Below are 23,894 nucleotides of genomic sequence, written 5' to 3'. Positions count from 1 at the left end.
ATGTAGTTTAAACATAAACGTTGGATCAGTTCACCAAATTTTATCTTCTTCAAATTATTGCTCCAATCACATTCCAATTATTGTCCTATATTAGTAATGAATAATAGTGACACATGAAAAGCGTTTTTACCTCAAGGAAAACACCCTTAGCACCGGCCGCAATCAAATCTTTTATAAATCTTTGTACATTGAGAGGGCCACCACCCCCGGTATCTGTAATAAACCAAGAAATAAATTATACTCCCTTCGTCCCATAACATTGAGAGGGCCACCACCCCCGGTTTCTTTTATTAGTGTTTTTTTTAAATTGTGGAATGTGAGAGAAAGAAATTTAATTAGTTTTACCTCCGTCAACAACGACACATAAACTTGGAGCAGCAGCAGTTATTCTACGAACAACGTCCACAACTTCTGCCGTTCTGTATCACAAAAAATCGTTCATATATAAGTATTTCTTCTTTCTTTAAGAGAGTGCAAAATTCAATTTACGCATATGAAATAAAACTAAACAAGAAATCTATTCTACAAAATACAACTACCAAAATATTGAGAATCAGTCATCCCAAAAACTTATATTATAACATTAGAAAACAAAATGTTATAAAACTAGGAATGTCCAATCCCTTTTGTATTTCAATAAAATTAGATAAAGGATATTGTAACAAGTGCTTATGGGCAAAAAATAAATTTGCCTGATCAATTAATATAAATGTCCGTTGACTTTCTAAACACTAACGTGTGTTCCATTTATAGAAACAAGGAAGCCAATATAATAATCAAATATCACTTTACATAATTATGTATTGAAGTCAAAATTTTGAAATGTAGCTCTTCAACCATAATTTTATTAGTTTAACTATTACTACAACAACAAAAATTGCGAAGATCAATCTTAAAACTTTCAAAAGCAAATTCAAGAAGAGGCAATAGTATATGAAGAGAGTATGTAAATCAATATGAATATTAAACACTTATCATCAAAATTGCATGCATTACATCAGCTTCGTGAATTGCATCGTATATCAAGTCGGTCATGTGAAGTTATTGCTAAGGAGTTTGGATTTTCATGCGTATCATTTATGGAACAATTGAAGCATAGTATTCCACGTGAAAAGCAATTATATGACTTGTAGTGTACGCGGAACTGCCGAATTATGTGGATCATAAATACACGTACTCTTTTTTCTTCTTTTTGTAATAGGAAGCACCCTTACAATTTTTCAGATGTGTACTTGGATTTAGATATAAGCTAGCAATATGAAGCCCTTATCATTTCAGTACAATGATTTTCTTGTTCAACAATCAAATAATAGCTGATTACATCAGTTGTATTAGTTAGTTACACCATGATACTGATTTCAGCCATTTTGATTACTAAGTTTGAATTTCCAACCTAATTAAGATTATACTTATGTCAATTTCACTTTAGCAAAAGTTCTCATTCTTATTGTCATATAAGCCTGATATAAACTTAAACTTTCTCAATTGTGTTGCTAATTTCACATTTTAATCAAAGCAATACTTTATCTTTTTGTATTTTGTGAAATTTACATTTTTCTAGAAATATACAAAGAAAAGTGAAAGTAAAATCAGAGTGAGATATATACATTTTTTTTTTATCCATATGAGCCACGAAAGTGGTACAAAATACAAAGAAGGGGGGATTCGAACATGTGACCTATTGTTCACAGCACCTCAATCTTAACCACTAGGCCAAGACATCCTAAAGTGAGATATATACATGGACAAACCATAAATCATGATCACTTCCTATGTTCAACTAAATGACTAGTCTCAACTAGATTTAAGAAGAGGGAGAGAGAGAGAGAGAGACATACGTGAGCAAACCAAAGTCAGGTAAGCCAAGAAGAGCAGCGGAAACACCAAAGCCGGATACAAAGCAAGCCTTATGGCCAGTTTTGGCGCAAATGGCAGCAGAGAAAGCGTCCTGGATGCCAGGCATCAGCAATGCTCCTTCCTCTGCTATCAGACGGTGGACCGTAGTCCTCCCCTCCACCGCATTACTAGCGTCAAGAGAACCCATTTTTCAGAAGAATGCGCGGAAGTGTTAAAAAGATAGCGTGGAAGAAAGGAAGATCACTTGGAAGTTTTTCTTATTTGTGTGGGTAAATGATGCTTCTTATGCTCTTCTATTTATAGTAATAGATAGTGTAGTAAGACTAATCTTGTGATTGGTTGTACTAGCAAATAGTTGGTAGGAAATTTCCTGCCATTATTGTATTTTAAGCCAAAGGGAAATTTCCGGAGTTTTTAATTTAGAGTTAAATGGGAAATTTCTTGATTTGGTTTTTTTTTTAGTATCAATTTGAGAAATTACATGTTAAGGGTCCCACCATATGACAGATTGCTTGGCTGTAGTATTTAGTCAGAACTAATGTTCAGAGAACATATAACTCCAATCAGTTACAACTAAGTAACATGTTCTAGTGGTAAACTCACATGTTGTTTTGTGGAATGATTCAGATTCAAAGGTTAAAGTCTTCAATATTTAACCTACAACCATGGGAAGCTGCCTTTGTTTAAACATTTTTGAGAAAAATAGATCTATGAGTATCTTGAGCATTTAAAGCACGAGACATATTCAAGACGGTAGCTGAATGTAGTATAGTTGCTAGTACATCTTAAATCAAATTTCTTTTGCTGAGATGTTTATTTCAACGTGGGAATCAGTTTGAAAATTTCTTTAATTGCTATAGAACAATTGTTAATGAATGATTTGGATCTGGATTCATATACCTTAGGAAAATTTACAACCAAAATAAGACTAAAAAGATTCATACACGAGCTTTAACTTTGTTCAAATTCTAAGCTAGCCAACTATAAAACTTAATTATGAATACTAGATCAAATTTAAACTCATATCCAGATTCGAATAGAAGAATAAGGATATCTCTACAACTAATTTTATTTGTGCCTCTATAACGATCAACACAAGCCTTAATTCATCATGCACCTAGAGAACACACTCGCAATGATAACCATAGCAATTGGAAGTGGTTACAAAAAAAAACATTCCTTAGTATGTACAAAGCTTTTGAAAGATCTTTTATTGGATGTCAACAAAATAAGTCTCTAAACAAACGTCTTAAGTATAACAAATTATACATAATAACATCTTGTGTAACAAAATCTATTTCACACGTTTAAACTAATATAACAACCCGCCTATATATAGTGAAACATACTACAAGAAAAATGAAATATAGGCTGCACAAAAACTGACATGAATATGATGTCATTTTGTCATTTATTTCATGTCATTGCACTTTTCTTTTGATATCATTTTGTCATCTGTTTTCATATCAAACTTGATTTGATTCATGGTTTTTTACTCTTGAATGATTTTGTTTTGTCATTTTTTTTATGTAGTTTATGGTCTATTCATACCGTTTCAGTTTTGCATGATGTAACTTTGGCATTTATGTCATATAATTTCTAATCTATCAAACTCCAAGAAAAATGACATGGACTATGCAAATAATGACATGATGTAATTTTGTCGTTTATTTCATGTAATTTTAGTTTTGGTTTGATGTCCTATTGTCATTTGTTTTCATGTAATTTTTTATCTTTCTCATGGCATTTCACTCTTGATTGATTTCGTTTTGTCATATCTCTCATATTGTTTTTGTTCCGTTTCATGCCATTTAACTTTCAAGCAAGATAAGCTTTGGGTTAGATGGGTGAATGCTTATTACATCAAGAGACAAAGACTAGAAAATGTTACTGTTAGCAGTAACACTTCATGGCTTCTAAGAAAAATCCTTGAAGCTAGAGAATTGCTGGTAAGGATTGGAGGTTGGGAGGCAGTGAGCACTCAATGGAAATTCAGCATAAAGAAAGCTTATAAGCTCCTCCAAGACAATTATGACAATGTGGTCTGGAAAAGGTTAATTTGTAATAACCAAGCTACTCCAAAAAGCAAGTTTATTCTATGGCTAGCCATGCTAAATAGGCTAGCTACAGCTGAAAGGGTGAGTAAATGGAGTAGGGATGTGAGTCCCTTGTGCAAGTTGTGTGGTAATGAAATAGAAAAAGTGCATCGCACAACATCTGTTTTTTAACTTTTCTTATAGTAAGACAGTCTGGTGCAAGGTCCTTAGATACTTGAACACCCAGCCTCAGGTAAATGATCAAAATGAATTGGAGTTGGCCATCAAAAGAGCTCGCAGCACTAAGGATAGGAGTAAGTTGTTTGTTATGATGTACACAGAGACTTTGTATGCCATCTGGTTACAGAGAAATGCCAAGTTCTTTAGGGATTCAGATGTAAATCCTAATCAAATTGTTAGAAACATCATATTTAGAATTGCTGTTAGATGTAGTGAGAAGCAAAAGCAAATGTTAGTGTTGTAAGCAGCTGCTTTGGCTTGTTTGGTTGGCATTAGGAGTAGTCTGATACTCTAATGTTGTAGGTTGTACCCAATTTTTTGGTTGTCAATATCAATTTTGAATTGCCAAAAAAAAAAAAAAAAAATTATGTGTAGTAATTCTATCATGTATGTCATATAATTTCGAATTTGTTTCATGTCATATTAGTTTTGCTTGGAGTCATTTTGTCATCTGTGTCATATCATTTGTTATTCATTTATGACCTACTTCATGCCGTTTCACTTTCTTTGATGACATATTGTCATCTATGTCATATCATTTCTAATATGTTTTCACAACAACAAGTTATTGTCATCTTGATGACAGTAAGTTCTTATTTAACTCTCCTATAGCTCATGAATTACAGTTTATAACATCCTAGCAATTGTATGTTCAGTTTATTTCTTCTATAATTCGTGAATTACATATTAGGGTTGCAATTACATTTCGTTTTTTCATATTTAAAAATTCTCCTTCAGCTAATGTAATAGACAAAAAATGAATGAAATGGAATACATTCACCCCAACCCGATCCACGTCATCAGGCTTAACAACAGCGGGAGGATTTAAACTGCAAGGAAGAACAAAAGCTAGAGTACCAAGAATAATCCCAATCACATCAATAATTCAAACATCTTCACCGGATCCTCCGGCTATGGAGATAATGATGGAAGAAAAGAATCGTTTTTGACGATTCAGCGGAAGGATTCAGAAAAAGAGGAGCTTATTTGAGAGGTAGAAGAGGTGGAGTGAATGAGAAAGAGAATGTCGAAAGAATGATTATTGTGAAAGTAAAGTAGGAGGGAGGACGGAGAGAGAGAAAGAAAGAGATGAGGACGGAGAAGATAGCAGGCGTGTGAAGCATTCGTTACACCATAAGTTATAGTGTAACAATTACTATTGAGATTAAATCTTGAAAATCAACAAATGTCTTCTTATGTAGCATTTTAAATATAATAATATCCTTAAGTTGAACAATTACTAAGATGAAAATATCCTACATTCCTATGTTAAGGCAACAAGTTTCTTCCGTCACATAAGTATTTTAACACCTTTTGTCTAATTACATTGTTATGACAAAGTCGACGAATGTCCTAGTAAAAACTGATTTTACAACATCCTTAGCATAAATATCATAAAATATTTTTATCAAATTTAGGTATTGTCTTTGTCCTATTCATCCTACATTGTACTTATTCTGCTCTTCATTAATCATTAACTTATCTCTTGGATATCGACTTTTTCATATGTGTTACAAAATCTTTCAGCCAAGCTAGTTGCTTGTGTTGTCTAGTAGATCTTCTTAACACTAGAGCTCTGGGAATAGGTTGCTCAAAGGTGATTCTCACCTCATCAAGTTCAGTATCTTTTACCGTATGCATCAGACTTGTTTCTAGAGCTTCTTCAACTGCATTCAATTCATCGCTATCATTATCATATATACTTCTCATTTTCATCTTCCATGCACACAAATTATGTCACTTCACTATCTCATTCTCCAGTAAGCATTTCCACATGTTGTGGTTGCAAAAATTGAGCCCTGCTAGCCTTGTTATAGGGAAAACAGTTTCACATAAAGTGGCATATCTTGACACAAAGCACTGTTGTGTGATGGGGTTCATGAGCTTGTAGCCCTTCTTGATGTAAAGGTATCTAGGAGAATACAAAAAACTCCTCTCAAGGTACTCCTTACTAGAATTACTTGCAAAAACTACTCACAATAGCTAATTGTAACATGAAATCCACAAGCAGAAGACATTGCAAATTTCGATCTATATTCAACTGCATTAGTAAACTACTCACAATTCAGTATCAGATTGATTATGATTACAAAAGTAGCTCATTGTAACATGAAAGCAAGCTTCATTATTAGAGTGAATACCGACGATAGACTTTCTCTCTCTACATTTGAATTCTCTCTCGCGGGTTTTCCAGCGAAATCGCTGGTCGCCATGGGTAGACCTCGTGGGTCCAAGAATTCGAAAGTGCAGAGCAAGGGGAAGGGGAAAGCAACAGATCCATCTTCTGAAGGGAAGAAAACTCGGTCCATGGATGAGGTTCTTGGCGCGAAAATACTGGAAGTTCGATGTTCAGAATCTGATGTTGAAGAAGGTGAAATTCTTTCCCCTAAGTCTTCTTTAAATGCATTACGCAAACAATCTGCTGAGAAATCTGAATTCAATGAGTGGTTAAATGTTCTGAATAGTGGAGTAAAACAACATCACTCTGTAAATGATAAATCGAATTTGGATAAAAGAGTTTCTTGGGCTAAAGAAATTGAAGGCAATAATAGATCAATTGCTACTGAAATTGAGAAGGAATGTAACAAAGAAGTAATTGATAATAATGGAATTGCATTAAAGATTCCTGAAATTGACTTTGAAGATGTATCTGATGAAATTGAATATTGGAGATTTGTTGTGGTCTGTTATATTTTGGGCGCTAGTCCGCCACAACATGTTATGGAAGGTTTTCTAAAACGAATTTGGGGGAGGCAGGGGATTGATAGAATTGCAGTAATGGGGAATGGTATATACATGGTTAAATGTGATAATCAGGAGGTACAGGGGAGAATTCTGGAGGAAGAGTGCCATTTCTTTGATGGTAAACCACTGGTTGTTCAATCTTGGAAGCCAGACATTGATTGGAGTAAGAAGAATATAGATAAGGTGCTTATATGGGTGGAGTTACATGGGTTAGATGTTAAATACTGGGGGGCTAGGAGTCTGCGAAAGATAGTGGGAGTGATTGGGACGTTTATGAAACTGGAGGATTCACAAAGGAATAATCTACTCTATGCAAAAGTATTAGTTGAAGTGTGCATAGATCAGGATTTTCCAGATGTCATTCTGTTTAGGAATGAACATGGGCAAATTGTGGAGCAAAAGGTGTACTATGCTTGGAAACCAATAAAATGAACTAGTTGTAATGGGTATGGCCATAAGTATGATCAGTGTCATAAGCCTAAGAAGGTTCAGCAGGTGAGGAAGACATGGGTGGTGAAACAGTCAAATAATGAACCAGTAAGGCAGTCTGGAAGATCTCAGGAGGGTACAAAGGAACAGCATGGGGGTATACAGGTTATGGATGCTCAGTTGAATATTTCTCAGGCTCAGAAACAGGTGGTTGATACTAGAAAGACTAATGTGGAGGAGATCACTAGTACTACAATTTACAATAGTTTTGCTTTGTTATCTGAGGCTACTACTGATGAATTGTTTTATGAGGTGGAGACCAATGTTATTGAAGAGATGCAGGGGTTAAAGGCCTCTGATACTCATGGATAATATTTTAGTTTGGAATAACAGGGGGCTAAACAGGAGAGATAAGCAACTTGAGGTGAGGCACTTCATTTCTAGGCAAAATGTTGCTCTGTTTGGCCTTCTGGAAACCAAGGTAAAGATTTCCAAGATGGGAAATCTTTATCAAAATTTGTGTCCTAGCTGGTGTTTTACTACCAATAGTAGTACTGTGGATAAAGGTAGAATTGTGCTGGCTTGGCTTCCTAGTGCATTTTCTGTGGATGTGGTGTTTATGTCGACTCAAATGATTCATTGCAGAGTTTCACCTATGGGACATCTCCCTAGTTTCTTTTGTTCTTTTGTCTTTGGCTCTAATGATAGGAATGAAAGAGAGGAATTATGGGAGGCTTTGAGGAGACACAGAACCACTGAACCTTGGGTGATTCTAGGTGATTTTAATGTGGTTGTGAATTTGGATGAAAGGATTGGATCTACTGTCAGGTTGCATGAGGTGCAAGGCTTTAGAGATTGTGTTCAATTTTGTGGGGTCAATGACATTAAGCAGGCTGGAAGATTCTTCACTTGGAATAGTAAACAAGAAGGGTTTCAGAGGGTGTTTTCAAAGATTGATAGGGTGATGGCTAATAATGAATGGCTGGAAGCTTTTGAAAATGGGTTGGTTACTTATCTTCCGGATGGTGAATATGATCATTGTCCAGGGGTTCTTTGTATACACAAAGAAAGTAGTAGGAAAAAACCTTTTAGGTTTTTCAATATGTGGGTATATGGGGATGGTTTTATGGAGTTCGTAAAGGATGTGTGGCAGAGACCTGTGAATGGGTGTAAGATGTTCCAAGTTACCCAGAAGTTGAAGATCATGAAAGCAGAATTGAAGAAGTTTAATAGAGAAGGTTTTTCTGACATCCAAGCTCAAGCTCATCATGCTTATAACCAGATGATTATGAAGCAGAATATTGCTCATGAGCAATTAAGGGAAGTTGCTAGTATTGAGGAGGAAAGGAAAGCTACTGAGGATTCTAAAAGGGCTCAAGCTAGATATTTGAGCTTCTTAAAACAGAAGGCTAAAGAAAGATGGATAGAGAAAGGGGATGATAACACAAAACTCTTCCATCAATCTATTAAGGCCAGGAGACAGCAAAACAAGATTTATGCCATTCTAGATAATGAGGGTCAATGGCTTAATGAAGAGCATCAGATCAAGGAAGCTTTTGTCTCTTTTTATGATGGTAAACTGGGTACTAAAATGGGTGAAAGGTGTACTATTCATCAGCAGATTATTAGGCACTACTACAAATATGTGCAAAAGTATCACCTATAAGAGACCTCCTTAATGACATGAGTGATTATTATTCAGCAAAGAAAACCTAACTTGTTCTACAGGTGGTCTGTTATGACATGATAAATGAAACCTCTTCTTTAAAAAGGTGGTCTTTTTGAACCTTATCCAAAGTTTCCAATATTAAAGAAACCACTTATTCCTATTAAGTGGTGATTTTGATTTTATATTTAAATTTTTTTTTATATATTCATGTACGTGTTTTCAGGTATATAATAACTATATTACTAATTACTAATTAAAAAAAAATCAACACACACATCTATATCCACTAACAGTTAGTTACCTCTTATATCTCTATTTTAAAAAAGTAAAACCCTAACTATACTATTCTTTAATTACTTAATTTACCTTTAATTACTCCATCATTAACAAATTATAGCCCAATGCAATTTGAAAGCCAATAAAACAAAAAAAAAAGCCAAAAGCGTCATCTTCCTCGAACTAACACTACCGATAGAACAGTACTGCACCCCCAAAAAAAAAGCCTGAAATTTGCGCCAAAATCCAATCGCCGGAAACCGTCGAGTTACCTTGCCGGCCAATTCGTCTGCCAGTGGATTCGGGTTTGTCGTCCAATTACGTCTTCGCCGGTCTCTTAATTTCGTCTGCCAGTGGAGTCTTGTTTGATTACCCAACAGCCCCAGCGACGCCACCACGCCCCAGCACGCCACCACGCCATAGCGACGTGATTCGTCCGCCAGTATCCAGGTATTAAACTAGTTGAACTCAATTCATCTCGCCCTCCAATTTGTTTTGTAAGGGTAATTGAAACATATATATTTTGATCCAAAATTCTTGTTTAATTTGTTTATAGATTTTCATTATAATTAAATTGTATCCTGAATTAAGAATTATTTACATATACAACATGAAAAGATTCCAAGATCTGTGATGATAATTACTCTGCTATCGATTAACACATCTAATTTGTTTTAAGAAAATAACAGTTAGTAACCACTCAACAACTCATCTCTTAGAAGTTAAAGTTATGTTCTATCATATCAATCTTCTGCAATCCTCTTTTTGAGATTCCAAACATATTAATCTCAATTCTGCAAGAAAATTCTCAGCACTACTAATATAAAATTCCACTTCCTTAAATTCAGAAAGTCAATCACATAATTAATAGCTTAAATTCCACTTTTTATTTGCTACTATTTTTTCGATGCTTATATGCAATCAGTATGTATCATATCTTGTTGATCCTATATGTATGGAGTACACTCATTCATCAGCTCTGTGCAATGTCTTTGGTATATATATCTGATGTCTGGAACTTTTGATTTTAATCTGTGTCTTTGTTGCTCTATTTTTGTGTCTTCTACCTTTAGAAGTTTTGTAGGCTTAGAAATGGTTCAAACATCAATATAGTTTAATCCCCTGGTTGCCAATCATATATGTGTAGTCAATTAGAGCCAACATTATAGCAACATTTGTAGGCTCCAAGCTTTACAGCAACTTGTAGGTGACAGACTTTAAGAATGGTTTCGTTCATCTGGTTACCTTGTATCTAACTTCAGCATAAAAATGTTCGTAACTTAGTTCATTGACATAGTTCATCCCCTAGCACCAGTACAAAACAACACAAAAAGAGCTGATACCTGTTCTGTAAGAATAGCATAATTCTGACCCTCAGACTCCAAAAGAATGAGGATGGCTACAGTTGGTCCTCGTGCAAAAATAATGCCTGGAACCTATTCCACTTCTGTAAGTAAGCATAAGCTGGTGCAAACGACTCTCATGTGAAGCATAAGCTGAAGAAACTAGAATAATTTATCACTAGGACTCTAGGAGGACCTTTGATAGGACCCTGACACCTTTCTACTTCTTGTCCAATTGGGATTCTAACTAGTTACAGAAACCTCTGCTAGTATGGATGGGGCACTTTAGCTGGTGCAAACGACTCTCATGTGAAACACATATGAATAGTTAATTCCACATATAGAGAATGCTTTAAGGTTTTTTATCATTTATAGTACATGTTATGTAGTCTGAACAGAGAATGACTAAATTGGACAGTCTGACTGAAGAATAGCACTGAAAACTTTATTTTTAACTATCAACTACACGTTTGTAAGACCTAATTGACATCACTGCAAATCCATTCTATAGCAGCAACACACTACATATTATCAAATTCATGCAGTCTCTTATTATCTCATATCCATACTCTGGTTTAGTTTGAGTATAATTTGACAAATGGTAAAACATTATTTGAGACATGAAATCTGGAAATTATTTGACTATGTTAATAAGCCTTTGATCAACACCATTGAATAAGTAAATTATTTGACTATGTTAATAAGTGCAAAGTGGAAATTGGAGACATGAAATCTAGAAATGGTTGAGCATTGCGAAAGTGAGACCTTTAGTTTTGAGCCGCACATCTTTATATTGGGCTACATTCTATATTTATGATGTTTGCAAACTTGTGTTTGTGTATCACTTTTATGATCGCTCAAAATATCAATGTACTAATTGTTTACTGCTTTTGGTATTCTCCTTCACTAAAAAATCTATGAATTAGTGTCCTCATCAACACCAAGAATCTCATGACTGTGGATATTATGTGTGCCGATATAGCTCGAGACTGTAGAGAAAAGGCGACAAGCAATTCCTGATAAGGTATCATTCTTAAGAACACTGATATTATATTTATGAATGTATTTGTTATGTGTCAATAGATTGTTTTGTTATAGCATATTCAGCTTGTATGTTTATCTTTTTAATGTTTTATATTTTGCAGTACTTTGGCGGAGTTACAACTGAATTTTCTCAAAATAAACTTGATGAGCTCAGAGACTTGTGGATCAAAAATATGTGGATGAATATAAACAAGTGGATGAAGAAGAATTGGAAGATAATGACCATTTTAATTAGGATGTGTGTATTTTCTTTTTGCGCAGGATTAGGGAGGTGCTTCTATTTTTGTGCACATGACTTGGAAGAAACGACAGGCCTAGGTGTTCTATTATTTTTTTATAACTTAGTTGAATTTTTGGAATCTTTTAAACATTATATGTGATTTTGTAGTGAATAATATTAAATGAATGAAAAAGTATTCCAATTTTAAAGTCATTTGAATTATTTCAATACAAGTGCCTAAATGTTCTATATATATGTAAATTAGGAGCAAGTGAAACAAATTGGAGAAGCGCGCGTATAATAATATTAAAATATTTTTATTGTGGTTTTTTTTTTAAAAAAAAAAAAACAGGTTAAAGAGACCACCTTTTTCTTTCAGGTGGTGTTTTAAGGAATGACTAAAAAGACCACCTACATATTAAAATTGGTTTCTTTGTAAGATAAAAAAGACCACCTATTTGTAAAATGTGGCGTCTTATCCTTCTTTTCTTTTTTCCTATTTAAATTCCTAAATAACCACTTATTTTAAGGAAGTGGTCTCTTTTATCAAATTAAGAAACCACCCGCAATGAGTGGTTATTTATCCTGAGAGACCTGTGAGCAGAAGACCACCTCTCATGTGGTCTCTAAATGAGATTTTAGGGGGTCTCTTTAGGCTTTATTGTAGTAGTGAGGAGAGGGCATGTTCTTTCTGATGAACAGCAGAGCTTATTGCAGTGCAACTTCACTAAAGAGGATGTGAAACGAGTTATGTTTTCTATTCCTAATGAGAAGGCTCCAGGGTGTGATGGGTTCAATAGCTATTTCTTTAAGCACTGTTGGGAGATAATAGGGGATGATGTATCTGCTGCTGTCTTAGATTTTTTTCAGACAGGTCAGTTACTTAAAGCTGTTAACATCACATCTATTACATTGATTCCAAAGATTAAAAGGCCTTCACATGTAGGGGATTTTAGGCCTATATCCTGCTGTTCAGTTATTTACAAGTGTATAACTAAGCTGTTGTGTGAGAAATTAAAATTGGTCCTGCCTAGCATTGTGTCTGATACCCAGGGTGCATTTGTGGAAGGTAGGAGTATCTTGCATAATATTTTATTATGCCAAGACATTGTCAAAATGTATAAAGCTAGGCAAACTCAGAAGTGCTGTTTAATGAAGATAGACATTCAGAAGGCATATGATACAGTGAGTTGGGAATTTCTTGAGGAAATGATGCTAGCTTGAAATTTCCTAGAAGATTTGTGGAGATGATTATGACATGTGTTCAGAGCCCCATGTTCACTTTGATGATTAATGGTGTTCCTTCTAGTTTTTTAAGGCTCAAAGAGGCATCAGGCAGGGTGATCCAATGCCACCCTTGCTTTTTGTTTTATGTATGGAATATTTTTCCAGAATCATAACATATATTGGTCAACAGCCTGAGTTCTCTTTTCATCCCAGATGCAAAACAATGGGGTTAAACCATCTTTGTTTTGCAGATGATGTAGTCTTGTTCTGCAAAGGGGAGTATAAGTCTGTTCATTTGTTGCTGCAAGGCATTAATTTGTTTGCTGCTACTGCTGGGTTAAAGGCAAGTCCTGCAAAGTCTGAGTTCTTTAGCTGTGGGCTTAATGATCAGGAGATTATACGCATAAAAGAAAGCTCAGGGTTCAATCATGGCAATTTGCCCTTCAGATATTTGGGTGTGCCCATCTCTACTAACAAACTTTCTGCAGCAGATTGTGAGAAATTGGTTGAGAAAATGGTGATGAAGATAAGAATCTGGAGCTCCAGAAATATCTCTTATGCAGGGAGAAGGCAATTAGTAAACTCAGTTCTATTGAGTATTTGTGTTTATTGGTCCCAGATCTTCATCCTTCCTAAAGCTGTTGTGAAGCAGGTAAACTCTATATGTAGAGCCTTTTTGTGGACAGGGTCCTGTGACAGTGCCAGGCCTGTGTATGTGAATTGGGATGAAACTTGTAAACCTAAACATCATGGTGGTTTAGGTTTTAGAAATATTATACATTGGAATGTGGCTATGGTTGGTAAGCTTGTATGGGATATTGCTAGAAAAGCTGACAACTTGTGGGTTAAGTGGATCCATAATAGATATATTAAGGAGCATAGCTGGAATTCTTATATGGCTCCTTTGTCTGCTAGTTGGGTGGTTAAGTTCATCTGTAGAACTAAACAAAATATCTTGTCTACATGTGGGCAGGGGTGGCTGGATAAACCAAGTTACAACATTGCTGAAACTTATAATACCATAAGGAATTTGGGGGAAAAAGTGGACTGGAGCAGGTATATTTGGGCTGTTCATAATCTGCCTAAGCACAGCTTTATTGGTTGGCTTATGATGAGACAAAAATTGCAAACTAGGAGCAACCTAGCAAGGTTGGGGATTTGTGACAGCAACTTATGCCTTATATGTGACAGTGAGGAGGAGGATCACTCTCACTTATTCTTTAGCTGTCATTACAGCCAACAGTGCTTAATCAAAGTCAAGAGGTGGCTGGGGATCAAAACTCTTTCTGGTAATATATACCAGTTGATAAGTTGGGTTCAGAGAAGATATAGAGGAAGCAAGTTCAAGAAGCAGGTGGTAGTGGCTAGCTTATTAGCTACAGTTTACAGTGTTTGGAGGGAGAGGAATAATGCCTTATGGCATCAAAGTGTGCACACAGTAGATGTTGTAGTTAAATACATACAAGAAACTGTAAAATATAGAGTAAAAGCAAGGTTACCTAGGCGTATGTTAGAGAAAGATATCCAATGGTTGTACAATTTGTAAAGGATAGGCTGGTTGGTAGTGTTGTGTAGGTGGTTGTGTTGGGGTGGTCTGTAACCAAATGTTGTATATTCTGTTTTTGAGCTATTAAATTCTTACTTACATACCAAAAAAAAAAAAAAGAGTGAATACCGACTAAGTGATGTTTTAGCCCAAAAATACCACCAGATCGCAAAAGACCACAATAATCCTCGAGAAGTAAGCTTAATGTTTGGCTTTTTGGGTCATAACATAAGTGTAAATAGATCACTATACACAGGCCGCACACTGTTATGTTCTTAACCCAAAGAAGAACCTCCCATGCGAATTTTCTAGCTAAAGGCGTAAACTTTCCGAACTAACATGTTAAGTTAATGAACATAAACTAGTAACACAAATAAGTACATTAACAACTCGTTCAATTAAATTTCGATAATGAACTGATGTTATGAACTAGGTACCTTTTAAATTCAGCACCACATGTACTAACAGGCACCAGAAGCTAATTTTCCCACTCACATGTCATAGTTTTTTACAATGTACGCCAGATTACAGTCTCAAAATCCACTCCACTTCAAGACCATAAATCTGAAACACAAAAAAAAAAGTTCCCAACTTTATATAAATTGAACTAAGACCCTATAATTAGATGTGAAGAACAAAAAATGCCAAAATAAAAAGAAATGTTACCTGAAATTCGAAATAAAGGAGGAAAATTGAAGCTCGAATTTGCTGGAGCTTGAGTTCGATTGTTCAAGCTTGAATTCGCTAGCCTTAGAGGAGAGTGAAGAACGGAGAAGACGCGGTAGAGGAGAGCGGAGGGTGGAGAGAAGGAGTAAAGAAGGCAAGGGTATTCGCTGGGCTTCGTTATAAAAATTTGGGCTTTGGCTTTGACTGTGACGGGTGAAACATCGTCGGAGATTGAGAGCCGGAGGTAGAAACCTTGAGGGGGAACCGGAGGTAGAAACCGTGAGGGAACTAAGGGTACGAGTTACAGCAACCAAATAACCTCTGCTCTACCAGTAGGAAACCGTTCCTAACGAAGAAAAAGGGTTTCCAGCAACTTAGAACTTAAAAAAAGCGAGTTTAAAGCAAAAATTCAAGGATATGCAGTAAGTGCTCCGAATTTCTAGCCATGACAGTTTTTTTTCAATTTAATCATTATGACAGATATATTATTATTAATAATAAGCAAAGATAACAGTTTTTATTATTCTCATAAAAAAATTAATGCATCACATAATAATTACATAGCAAAGATAACACACATTAAGATAAGTGTTAAGTGAGATATTATCAATACAACCTAAGATAAGAGTTCTACTATTAAAACATTAAATTTAGACTTTACATAACGATTCCTTAAATAAGAGTTAATTTAGAGGTATTATGTTTGCCCTTTTTTGTAGTAGTGACACCAAGCATTCCCATAAACTGTTAGCAAGTTGGTTCAGAGTGTGGGGGATGCATATAATATGTATGATCTTGATAAACTACAATTGGTTGCACCTAATGTATGTCATGGCTGAAATTTTGAAGGTCAAGGGAGAAAACAATTATAAAAACCCCCACAGAGGCAATAAAAAGATGGACCGACTTGGTCATTTACCAACTTATGTAGAAGTTGTTGACGAGTTGTTAAATGACACAGTGAGTTTCCTCAATGAAGACATAGTAGAGGGGGCAGTCCCTATGTGGGATGACATGGTCCTTGAACCAGAGGGATAGTTAGAGGACTGGGCAGACACAGAACCAACCAAGTCACAACATGGCATGAGGGATAGTTAGGGTTGGGCAAGGGAATTTTTTGTAAACAAAAAGCATATTGTAAACATACATATTTTGTACATGTAAATATCAATGCAATACTTTTTGAATCTACACCATCATTTGGTTTCCTTTTGGTCATACATGTAAAGATAACAAATTATAAACAACATCATTAATAGGGTTGTCCTCTCATAAAGTCCCCAATCACCCATACAAAGAAGATAAACGACAAATCAAGTAGCCTCCAAAACAGAAAACATGTGAACTAAATGAGAGGCAGTAGGGGGTTAACAAGTAAGGTCTTGTATAAATTTAATATTAGAAATGGCCTCATTCATCATTGAGGAAATTATATCTCTCATGTCAAAGTTATCAATCATACAACAAGACTCATAACACAATAATGTTAATTCCCCTTAATGTTGCCTTTACAAATGTATTCAAATGGTATTCTAGGTGGCATACAAGCTAGGCCAAATAATATGAATCTTGTGTTAAGAGTGTAATGATTTTCACATCATTGAGGACCAACCCTTTTCAAAAACATGCATCACAACCTAAACATGCTTATACCATTAACAAAGATGACATGAACACAGAATAAAATGACAATCTACCAACATATAGCTACTTCAGCATAAAATTAAACCCCTATCAACTGATCCATAATGAAATACCACATATGCATACAACTAAACTACTTCGGCATAGAATTAAACCCTTATCAACTGATCCACAATAAAAAAAAAAAATGATGCACAAGCATAATGGTTACCAAAATGTTTAAAACAATATTCTACCATCAATCCAAACCCACAGGTAATGTGCAAAAAAAAATTCCCAGATATCAATAAATAACAAGTTTAAAACAATATTCTACCATCAATCCTAACCCACGGGTAATGTGCATTAAAAAAATTCAAAGATATCAACAAGTACTCCCTCCGTTTCCTAAAGATCTTCCTTCTTTCCATTTAAGTGCATTTCCAAAAGATCTTCCCTCTTTTACTTTATTCCTTATTTTAAATTTGTTTTCTCTTTTTTACCTTCTCATGTCCCTATCATATGATCCACCATTACATTATTAATTCAATTTTACTCCCTTTCTCTCTCCTACTTTAACCCCTTTTTTTTGTTTATTTATCTTAACCCCTTTCTTTCTCCTACTTTACCCACCCCACACCCCACACAAGTGAATCCTCCTTGGTATCTGTAGGAACAGTAACAAGGAAGATCTTTAGGAAACGGAGGGAGTAACAGAGAAAATAACAATATTCTACCATCAATCCTTACCCACAAATAATGTTCATAAAAAAAAAATTTGAACAAACAACAGAGAACAAAATAATATTCTACCAGCAAACCTAATCCACATGCAAACTTCATCACAAAAAAACATTAATATGAACAAATCACATAGAAAATAAAAAGCATCTACCAGCAATCCTAACCCACACGCAAAATTCATCACAAAAAAATCATAAATATGAATAAATCACATAAAAAACAACAAGATTCTACCAGCAATCCTAACCCACACGCAAAATTCATCACAAAAAATCAAAAATATGAACAAATCACAGAGATTGAACTTAAAAAATTTAAGGCTATGTTTATTAGTTCACCTGAAATTTTCTTATCTTAACTTATTTTTTCTGATCTGATCTGATCTGATTTACAAGATCTTATCTTTTAGATTTTTCTCATTATGTAAGAAAAAATATAGTCATGTGGGGTCCTGTTTGATTCGTCTCAATGAGTACTTTATTAATATTCAATTATTATAATTTTTACTAATACGTAATGAAAGATATCTAATAGTAATAATGATTTTAAAATATAAGCATGATCTTATCTGAACTGATCTGATCTCTGATCTGATGTGAACTTATTTTTTCTGATCTGATCTGATCTGATTAGATCTGAAATAAGCAAAAATAAGGTGAACTGAACATCGCCTAACACAAGAGTTTAGGAACATTTCACCATAAATGGGTAGCATCACTTTTTTGTAGAATACTTTTTTTTAGGGTTTCCTGTTGATGAACTAGGTAGATCAGCTTCTTTGGAAGATTGATCTACAGTAGCCGCAACCCCCAAATATAGCAACATCATCACTATCACCCACGCCAACATGTTTGAGAGGACTTGAATCATCAAAGATGATTTTCTTCCTCACGGAAACCCCGGAGGCTTCATCTTCAGAACTGAAGTGAAGCTCTGGTGTTTCAGACTTCCGCGTACATAAGTCAGGTTCAAAGAAGAATTAGAAGAATTGTTATGGTATCGATCCAATCTACGACACAACCCAGACTCTTCTTTCGATCCCATATCAGATTCTCCAAAAAGCCACTCGCATGTATCATCCGAGGACATCTCAAATCTACTAAGAAGTCAGCCCCGACCCGAACGATACGGAGGCCCCGTGCTGAAAGTAAATACGAGGCCTCTACATATAAAAATTCCAAAATACGTATAACGCTCTCAAAAATATTTATAATATAATTTGATTTTCATTGTTCATTACCAATCTCCCAATCAAAAATTATAATGTACTCCCTCCGTTTCCTAAAGATCTTCCCTCTTTCCGTTTAAGGGTGTTTCCAAAAGATCTTCTCTCTTTTGCTTTATTCCTTATTTGGCAAAACAAATTTTCCTATTTACCCTCTCATGTCATTATCATATGGTCCACCATTACATTATTAATTCAATTTTACTCCTTTTCTCTCTCCTACTTTAACCCCTTTATATTTGTTTATTTATCTTAACCCCTTTCTCTCTCCTACTTTACTCACACCATGCCCCACACAACTTGATTTTTCTTGGTATCTGTAGGAACAGTTTGTGGGAAGATCTTTAGGAAACGGAGGGAGTACTTATCAAGAGCTCCTCTTAGGGATATATTTAACTCTTCAACTTTTCATGGCCCGAATCAAATTTTCTAAATTGAGGAGGCATAATTGAAATATAATTTAACACAATAACTATTAATTGCAAAGAAAGAAAGCACCTCCATTTTTCTGTGCAAGTGTATTCAATCTTCAAAATCAGTCTTCCAACACCAAAATTACCAAGATTTGCTGCTTCAATCAAATAACATCGGTAAAATAGAACTATAGACAACAATGTTTCCAAAATAGAACTTCAAAATCAGTAAATTAAACTAAATAACAAAAATTGGCAAATTAATCTAAACAATAAAAATCAGTAAATTAAACTAACCAACACCAATTCGCCAATTTAATTGAGATAATTTGGTATTTGGAAAAAAAAATTCACGAAAATAAAAAATCAAAATTAAACTAAGAAAGTTTAATTACCTGAATTTAAAACTTTCATATGTGAATTGAGAGGAGATGAAAGTTGTAAATTTATAGCCCGTTGAAGAAGAAGATTCGGGTAATGGGTTTTTTTTATTTCCCGTAGCTTCATAGATGGCGTGTAAGAGGTTAAGAACATAAAACAAAGAGAGAAATAAGTGATTTTTGGGGCTGAATTTTGCCAATTTCGAATAACAAGAGAGAAAGTAGATAAGAAGAACTCAAAACCCAACGGTTAACAATGGAGTTTATAAGAAAATCGAGAGAGGGAAACAGAGAGACGAGAGTGATAGAGAGGGTGAGGAGAGAGAAATTCAGAGCAGCAAAATCGAGGCTGAGGACAGATAAATTGTTAGCTTGTAGCGTGCAGCGTGCTATTGCTAGCCTTGACCCTTGGGCTTCTTAAAATATTTTTATAAAAACTTGATGCCCCTCTAAAAGAGAGGCCCTGTTTTGAGTCCCATTTTGGACTTGCTCAGGGCAGGGCTTGTAAGAAGTGGTTTAAAAAAATCCAACTGGCAACTTTCAAAGAGGACCCAAGAAATTAAGGATTATATGAACAGTTGAGAGTGAATCGCAGAGTTTTTCAGAGGAGAGAATAAGAGATTATGATAAAGAGAAAGAGAGAAAGTAGATCACTTGAGAGAAATGTAGAAATTAGGGTTCTTCAATTTCAAAGGAGAGAAAGAGAGAGAGAGAGAGGGGGGGGGGAGGAAGAAGATCAGATGAAGAGGTGAAAATGTGAAAGGTTAGTAGAAATTAGGGTTCTTGAGTTATTGAGGAGAGAGAGTGAGAGGAATAATATGAACAGGTGAGGAAGAATCGAGAAACTGAGAGAGGATTTAAAGAAAATTTGATGGGGGTTGGTGGGGTCGGGTTAAAAAGGGAAGGAAAGGTTAGGGGAATTAATTAATGTTAGGTGAGTGGGTGAGTGATTAACGAGTGTTATGTGGGTTATGGGGTAATTACATAATGGCACTATTGTAATAAGTAGGAAATTTTTTTGCCAAAAACAACTTGGTTTCATTTATTGCGAATATGTCATATAAGAAAGTGATTTACTTATTGTGAAACGGAGGAAGTTGTTGGGTATATGGCATGATATGAAGCTCATGGAGGTGTATGGGTGTGGAGATGAGGTTGCGTAGAAGGAAAACGTCATATGGGGCATAAGGCTAACTTTGAATGGTCATATCTTTCAATCTATAAATGATTTTGAGGTGATTCAAAGTGGAGGTGAGAGCTTGTTCCGAGAGTTTTCCAACGATAGGTCATATGTCCAATTTCGGTGAGAAACGAGAAAGTTATGCCTATTTTACGAAGAACTGACGAAACTGACGAAACTGATGAAACTGACGGCAGAAGACTCGGGTGCGCCCGCACCTGAGGCCTGGTGCGCCCGCACCAAGGGCTGGTGCTCCCGCACCATGGGATGGTGCGCCCGCACCTATCGAGGACGCGTTTTTTTCCGATTTTGCTTAATGAGGGTATAAATAGGTGTCCTAATTACGATTAATGTATTCTTCATCTCTAAACACATATTTGAGAGAGAAAAAGCTTTAGAGAGAGTTCTTGAGTGCTTTTGTAATCTTTCTTGAATATTCATCGATTCCTAGTGCATATTCGTGGTTTTTCTCCCAGTTCTTGGGTTTCCAAGTAAAACTTCTGGTGTGTTCTTTCCTGCTTTATTATTTGATATTCTATTATTGTTTGATATTATTCTTAGATTGATAGTCAATAGAACTTACAAGTGGTATCAAGAGCTAGGTTTGATTATTGTCTAGATCTAGAATAATTAACAATGGAGGATTCAAAGATTAGAATTGAGAAGTTTGATGGGACAGATTTTGGATATTGGAAGATGCAAATAGAGGACACTTATATCAGAAAATCTGTATCAACCTTTTCTGAAAAGCCTGCTGACATGGAAGAGGCTAAGTGGAAGGTACTGGATAGCAGGCACTAGCGGTGGTGGTTGACATTGGCTCGGACTGTGGCGTTCAATGTCAAGGAATCAAAACAACGGCTGGATTGATCAAAGCATCTGTCAGATATGTATGAGAAGCCCTCGCAATGAATAAGGTATATCTGATGCGCCGTTTTTTGATTTAGAGATAAAAATGGTAGTTCTGCTGCTGAACATATTAATGAATTTAATTCATTAATAAGTCAGTTATCTTCGGTTAATATTGCCTTTGAGGATGAAGTGAAAGCCCTAATTTTGTTGTCCTCTTTACCTACTGCTTGGGAAATATTGTAACTGTGTTAGTAATTCCTCTGGTAAAGAGAAATTGGTTTATGATGTTGTCCGTGATCTGATTTTGAGTGAGAGCATTCGAAGGAAGGAGAGTGGAGAATCATCTGGAGCATACAGTGCAGAAGGTAGAGGGAGGGGAAAAGGGAGGAACTTTCAGGAAAATCGGAGTCAAAGGGGACCGGAGTAAGTCAAAAGCCAGGGCTAGTGTTACTTGCTGGGGGTGTGGTAATGAAGGACATTTAAAGAGAGATTGTCCTAGGAAAGAGAATGGGAAAGGGAAGAAGATTCAAGAAAGTGATGATAAAGAAGATGCATCAACTAACTTTATTTCGGAGTACGATTCTGATGCTTTGATGGTAAGCATGGATGATCAGAAAGAGTTGGTTGGGTGCTTGGGATCATGGGCTTGGATTCGGGTTCTTCTCACATTCTCACCATGCAAGGAGTTGTTTCGGAATTTCAAACCGGAAAACTTGAAAAGGTCTACCTTGCGGATGGCAAGGCAGTGGAAGTCATGGGGAAAGGTGATGTGAGTGTGAAACTCACTCATGGTGGCTCGTTGGAGTTGAAGAATGTCAAGTTCATCCCAAGGTTGAAGAAAACTTGATATCGGTAGCCCAACTTGCTACATCGGGTTACAAGGTTGTGTTTGATGGTGGTTCTTGGAAGATTGTCAAGAGCAATGATCATAGCTCGTGGGCAAGGAGTGGAACACTTTACACCATGGGGAGCACAATAAAGGGTCCGAGATGGGATGAGAACTTCATGTAAGGTGTCGTTTGGTCGGAAAACTATCGATAGTGGGCAAGGGATGAGAACCGTGGTGAAGCGGTATCCCGGTGGCAAATTGACCGGTAAGCGAACAAGGTGAAGACGGCAACAGCAGTATGATGTGCCGGAAATCCTAAGTGGAACAAAGGGTGTATTGTTCGAGTGGGAGCAATGTGAGTTTGTTTTGAACAATGAGAAGCTTCTTTGGCTTAGGTGGTAATTGTTTTATTGAAGTTTGATGAGACTTCAATGTGCTTCTTTGGTTGGAGAGGAAGTGGCTATTTTCCTTAGTTGTTGAGGAAGGGATCTTCATTTGGTTGTGCTTGTCTCTAAGGTGATCCGACCTCCGGGGTAGGAGGGTGTGTAGGTTCATGGAGTGATGGTGCAATGATTTGGAGGTTAGTGATTAAGAATCAAAATCGGTGTAGACTTTGATATCTTTTGTATTGGAGTTGGTGCAAACTTCAATGTTATTTTCCTTGGTATAGAGGAGATGTTGTCATGGGATGCTTGATGTATGTCATGGTTTGGACACGACTAGAGATTGCTTTTGCAGTGGGAGTTGTGTGTAGGAGTTGAGATGAATGAGAGGATGATGAAGGTATGAAGTTTTCTTCACTTACACCTATCTCCAAGTGGGAGATTGTTGGGTATATGGCCTGATATGAAGCTCATGGAGGTGTATGGGTGTGGAGATGAGGTTGCGTAGAAGGAAAACGTCATATGGGGCATATGGCTAACTTTTAATGGTCATATCTTTCAATCTATAAATGATTTTGAGGTGATTCAAAGTGGAGGTGAGAGCTTGTTCCGATATCTTTCCAACGATAGGTCATATGTCCAATTCCGGTGAGAAACGAGAAAGTTATGACTATTTTACGAAGAACTGATGAAACTGACGGCAGAAGACTCAGGTGCGCCCGCACCTGAGGCCTGGTGCGCCCGCACCTATCGAGGACGCGTTTTTTCCGGTTTTGCTTAATGAGGGTATAAATAGGTGCCCTAATTACGATTAATGTATTCTTCATCTCTAAACACATATTTGAGAGAGAAAAAGCTTCAGAGAGAGTTCTTGAGTGCTTTTGTAATCTTTCTTGAATATTCATCGATTCCTAGTGCATATTCGTGGTTTTTCTCCCAGTTCTTAGGTTTCCACGTAAAATTTCTG

The 23,894-nt window shown here is 35.9% G+C and overlaps 3 protein-coding genes and 1 long non-coding RNA gene across 5 annotated transcripts in view; 3 read left to right on the top strand and 1 right to left on the bottom strand.

Moving 5' to 3' along the window:
- LOC104905913 (petal death protein) overlaps positions 1–2,145 on the bottom strand; it is a 3,149-nt gene extending 1,004 nt beyond the window's left edge. The window contains exons 1-3 of the mRNA XM_010694571.3: positions 1,839–2,145; positions 346–419; positions 131–213 (exon numbers count right to left, since the gene is read on the bottom strand). Of these exons, the coding sequence (XP_010692873.2) occupies positions 131–213; positions 346–419; positions 1,839–2,044 (363 nt within the window). The 5' untranslated portion in view covers positions 2,045–2,145. The remainder of the gene's footprint in view (positions 1–130; positions 214–345; positions 420–1,838) is intronic.
- Positions 2,146–7,803: 5,658 nt separating this feature from the next.
- On the top strand, positions 7,804–8,973 carry LOC125492556 (uncharacterized). Its single transcript, XM_048635174.1, has one exon. The coding sequence runs from the start codon at positions 7,804–7,806 to the stop codon at positions 8,971–8,973; it is 1,170 nt and encodes a 389-aa protein (XP_048491131.1).
- A 672-nt stretch (positions 8,974–9,645) lies between these two features.
- LOC125497045 (uncharacterized) lies at positions 9,646–12,068 on the top strand. Of its 2 annotated transcripts, XR_007273594.2 has the most exons (3): positions 9,646–9,702; positions 11,522–11,619; positions 11,741–12,068. It is a non-coding gene; the product is annotated as an uncharacterized LOC125497045 (long non-coding RNA). The 2 variants fall into 2 exon arrangements; XR_008968622.1 differs by lacking the exon at positions 9,646–9,702 and having other exon boundaries at positions 9,710–11,619.
- Positions 12,069–13,309: 1,241 nt separating this feature from the next.
- LOC130590095 (uncharacterized) lies at positions 13,310–14,013 on the top strand. Its single transcript, XM_057392025.1, has 3 exons — positions 13,310–13,603; positions 13,706–13,882; positions 14,002–14,013. Exons 1-3 carry the CDS (start codon positions 13,310–13,312, stop codon positions 14,011–14,013), a joined length of 483 nt encoding a protein of 160 aa, XP_057248008.1.
- Positions 14,014–23,894: the final 9,881 nt, after the last annotated feature.

The sequence above is a fragment of the Beta vulgaris genome, chromosome 1, assembly GCF_026745355.1.
Source record: "Beta vulgaris subsp. vulgaris cultivar EL10 chromosome 1, EL10.2, whole genome shotgun sequence".
Taxonomy (NCBI): domain Eukaryota; kingdom Viridiplantae; phylum Streptophyta; class Magnoliopsida; order Caryophyllales; family Amaranthaceae; genus Beta; species Beta vulgaris.
Note: the sequence above shows the minus strand (reverse complement) of the source record. Positions and strands in the feature narration are given on the sequence as shown.

Coding starts and splice junctions, on each gene's coding strand:
- LOC125492556 (XM_048635174.1), top strand. CDS start 7,804: ATGGGAAATCTTTATCAAAATTTGTGTCCTAGCTGGTGTTTTACTACC.
- LOC130590095 (XM_057392025.1), top strand. CDS start 13,310: ATGGGGTTAAACCATCTTTGTTTTGCAGATGATGTAGTCTTGTTCTGC. Junction 13,604..13,705: donor AGAAATTGGTTGAGAAAATG/GTGATGAAGATA, acceptor TATTGGTCCCAG/ATCTTCATCCTTCCTAAAGC.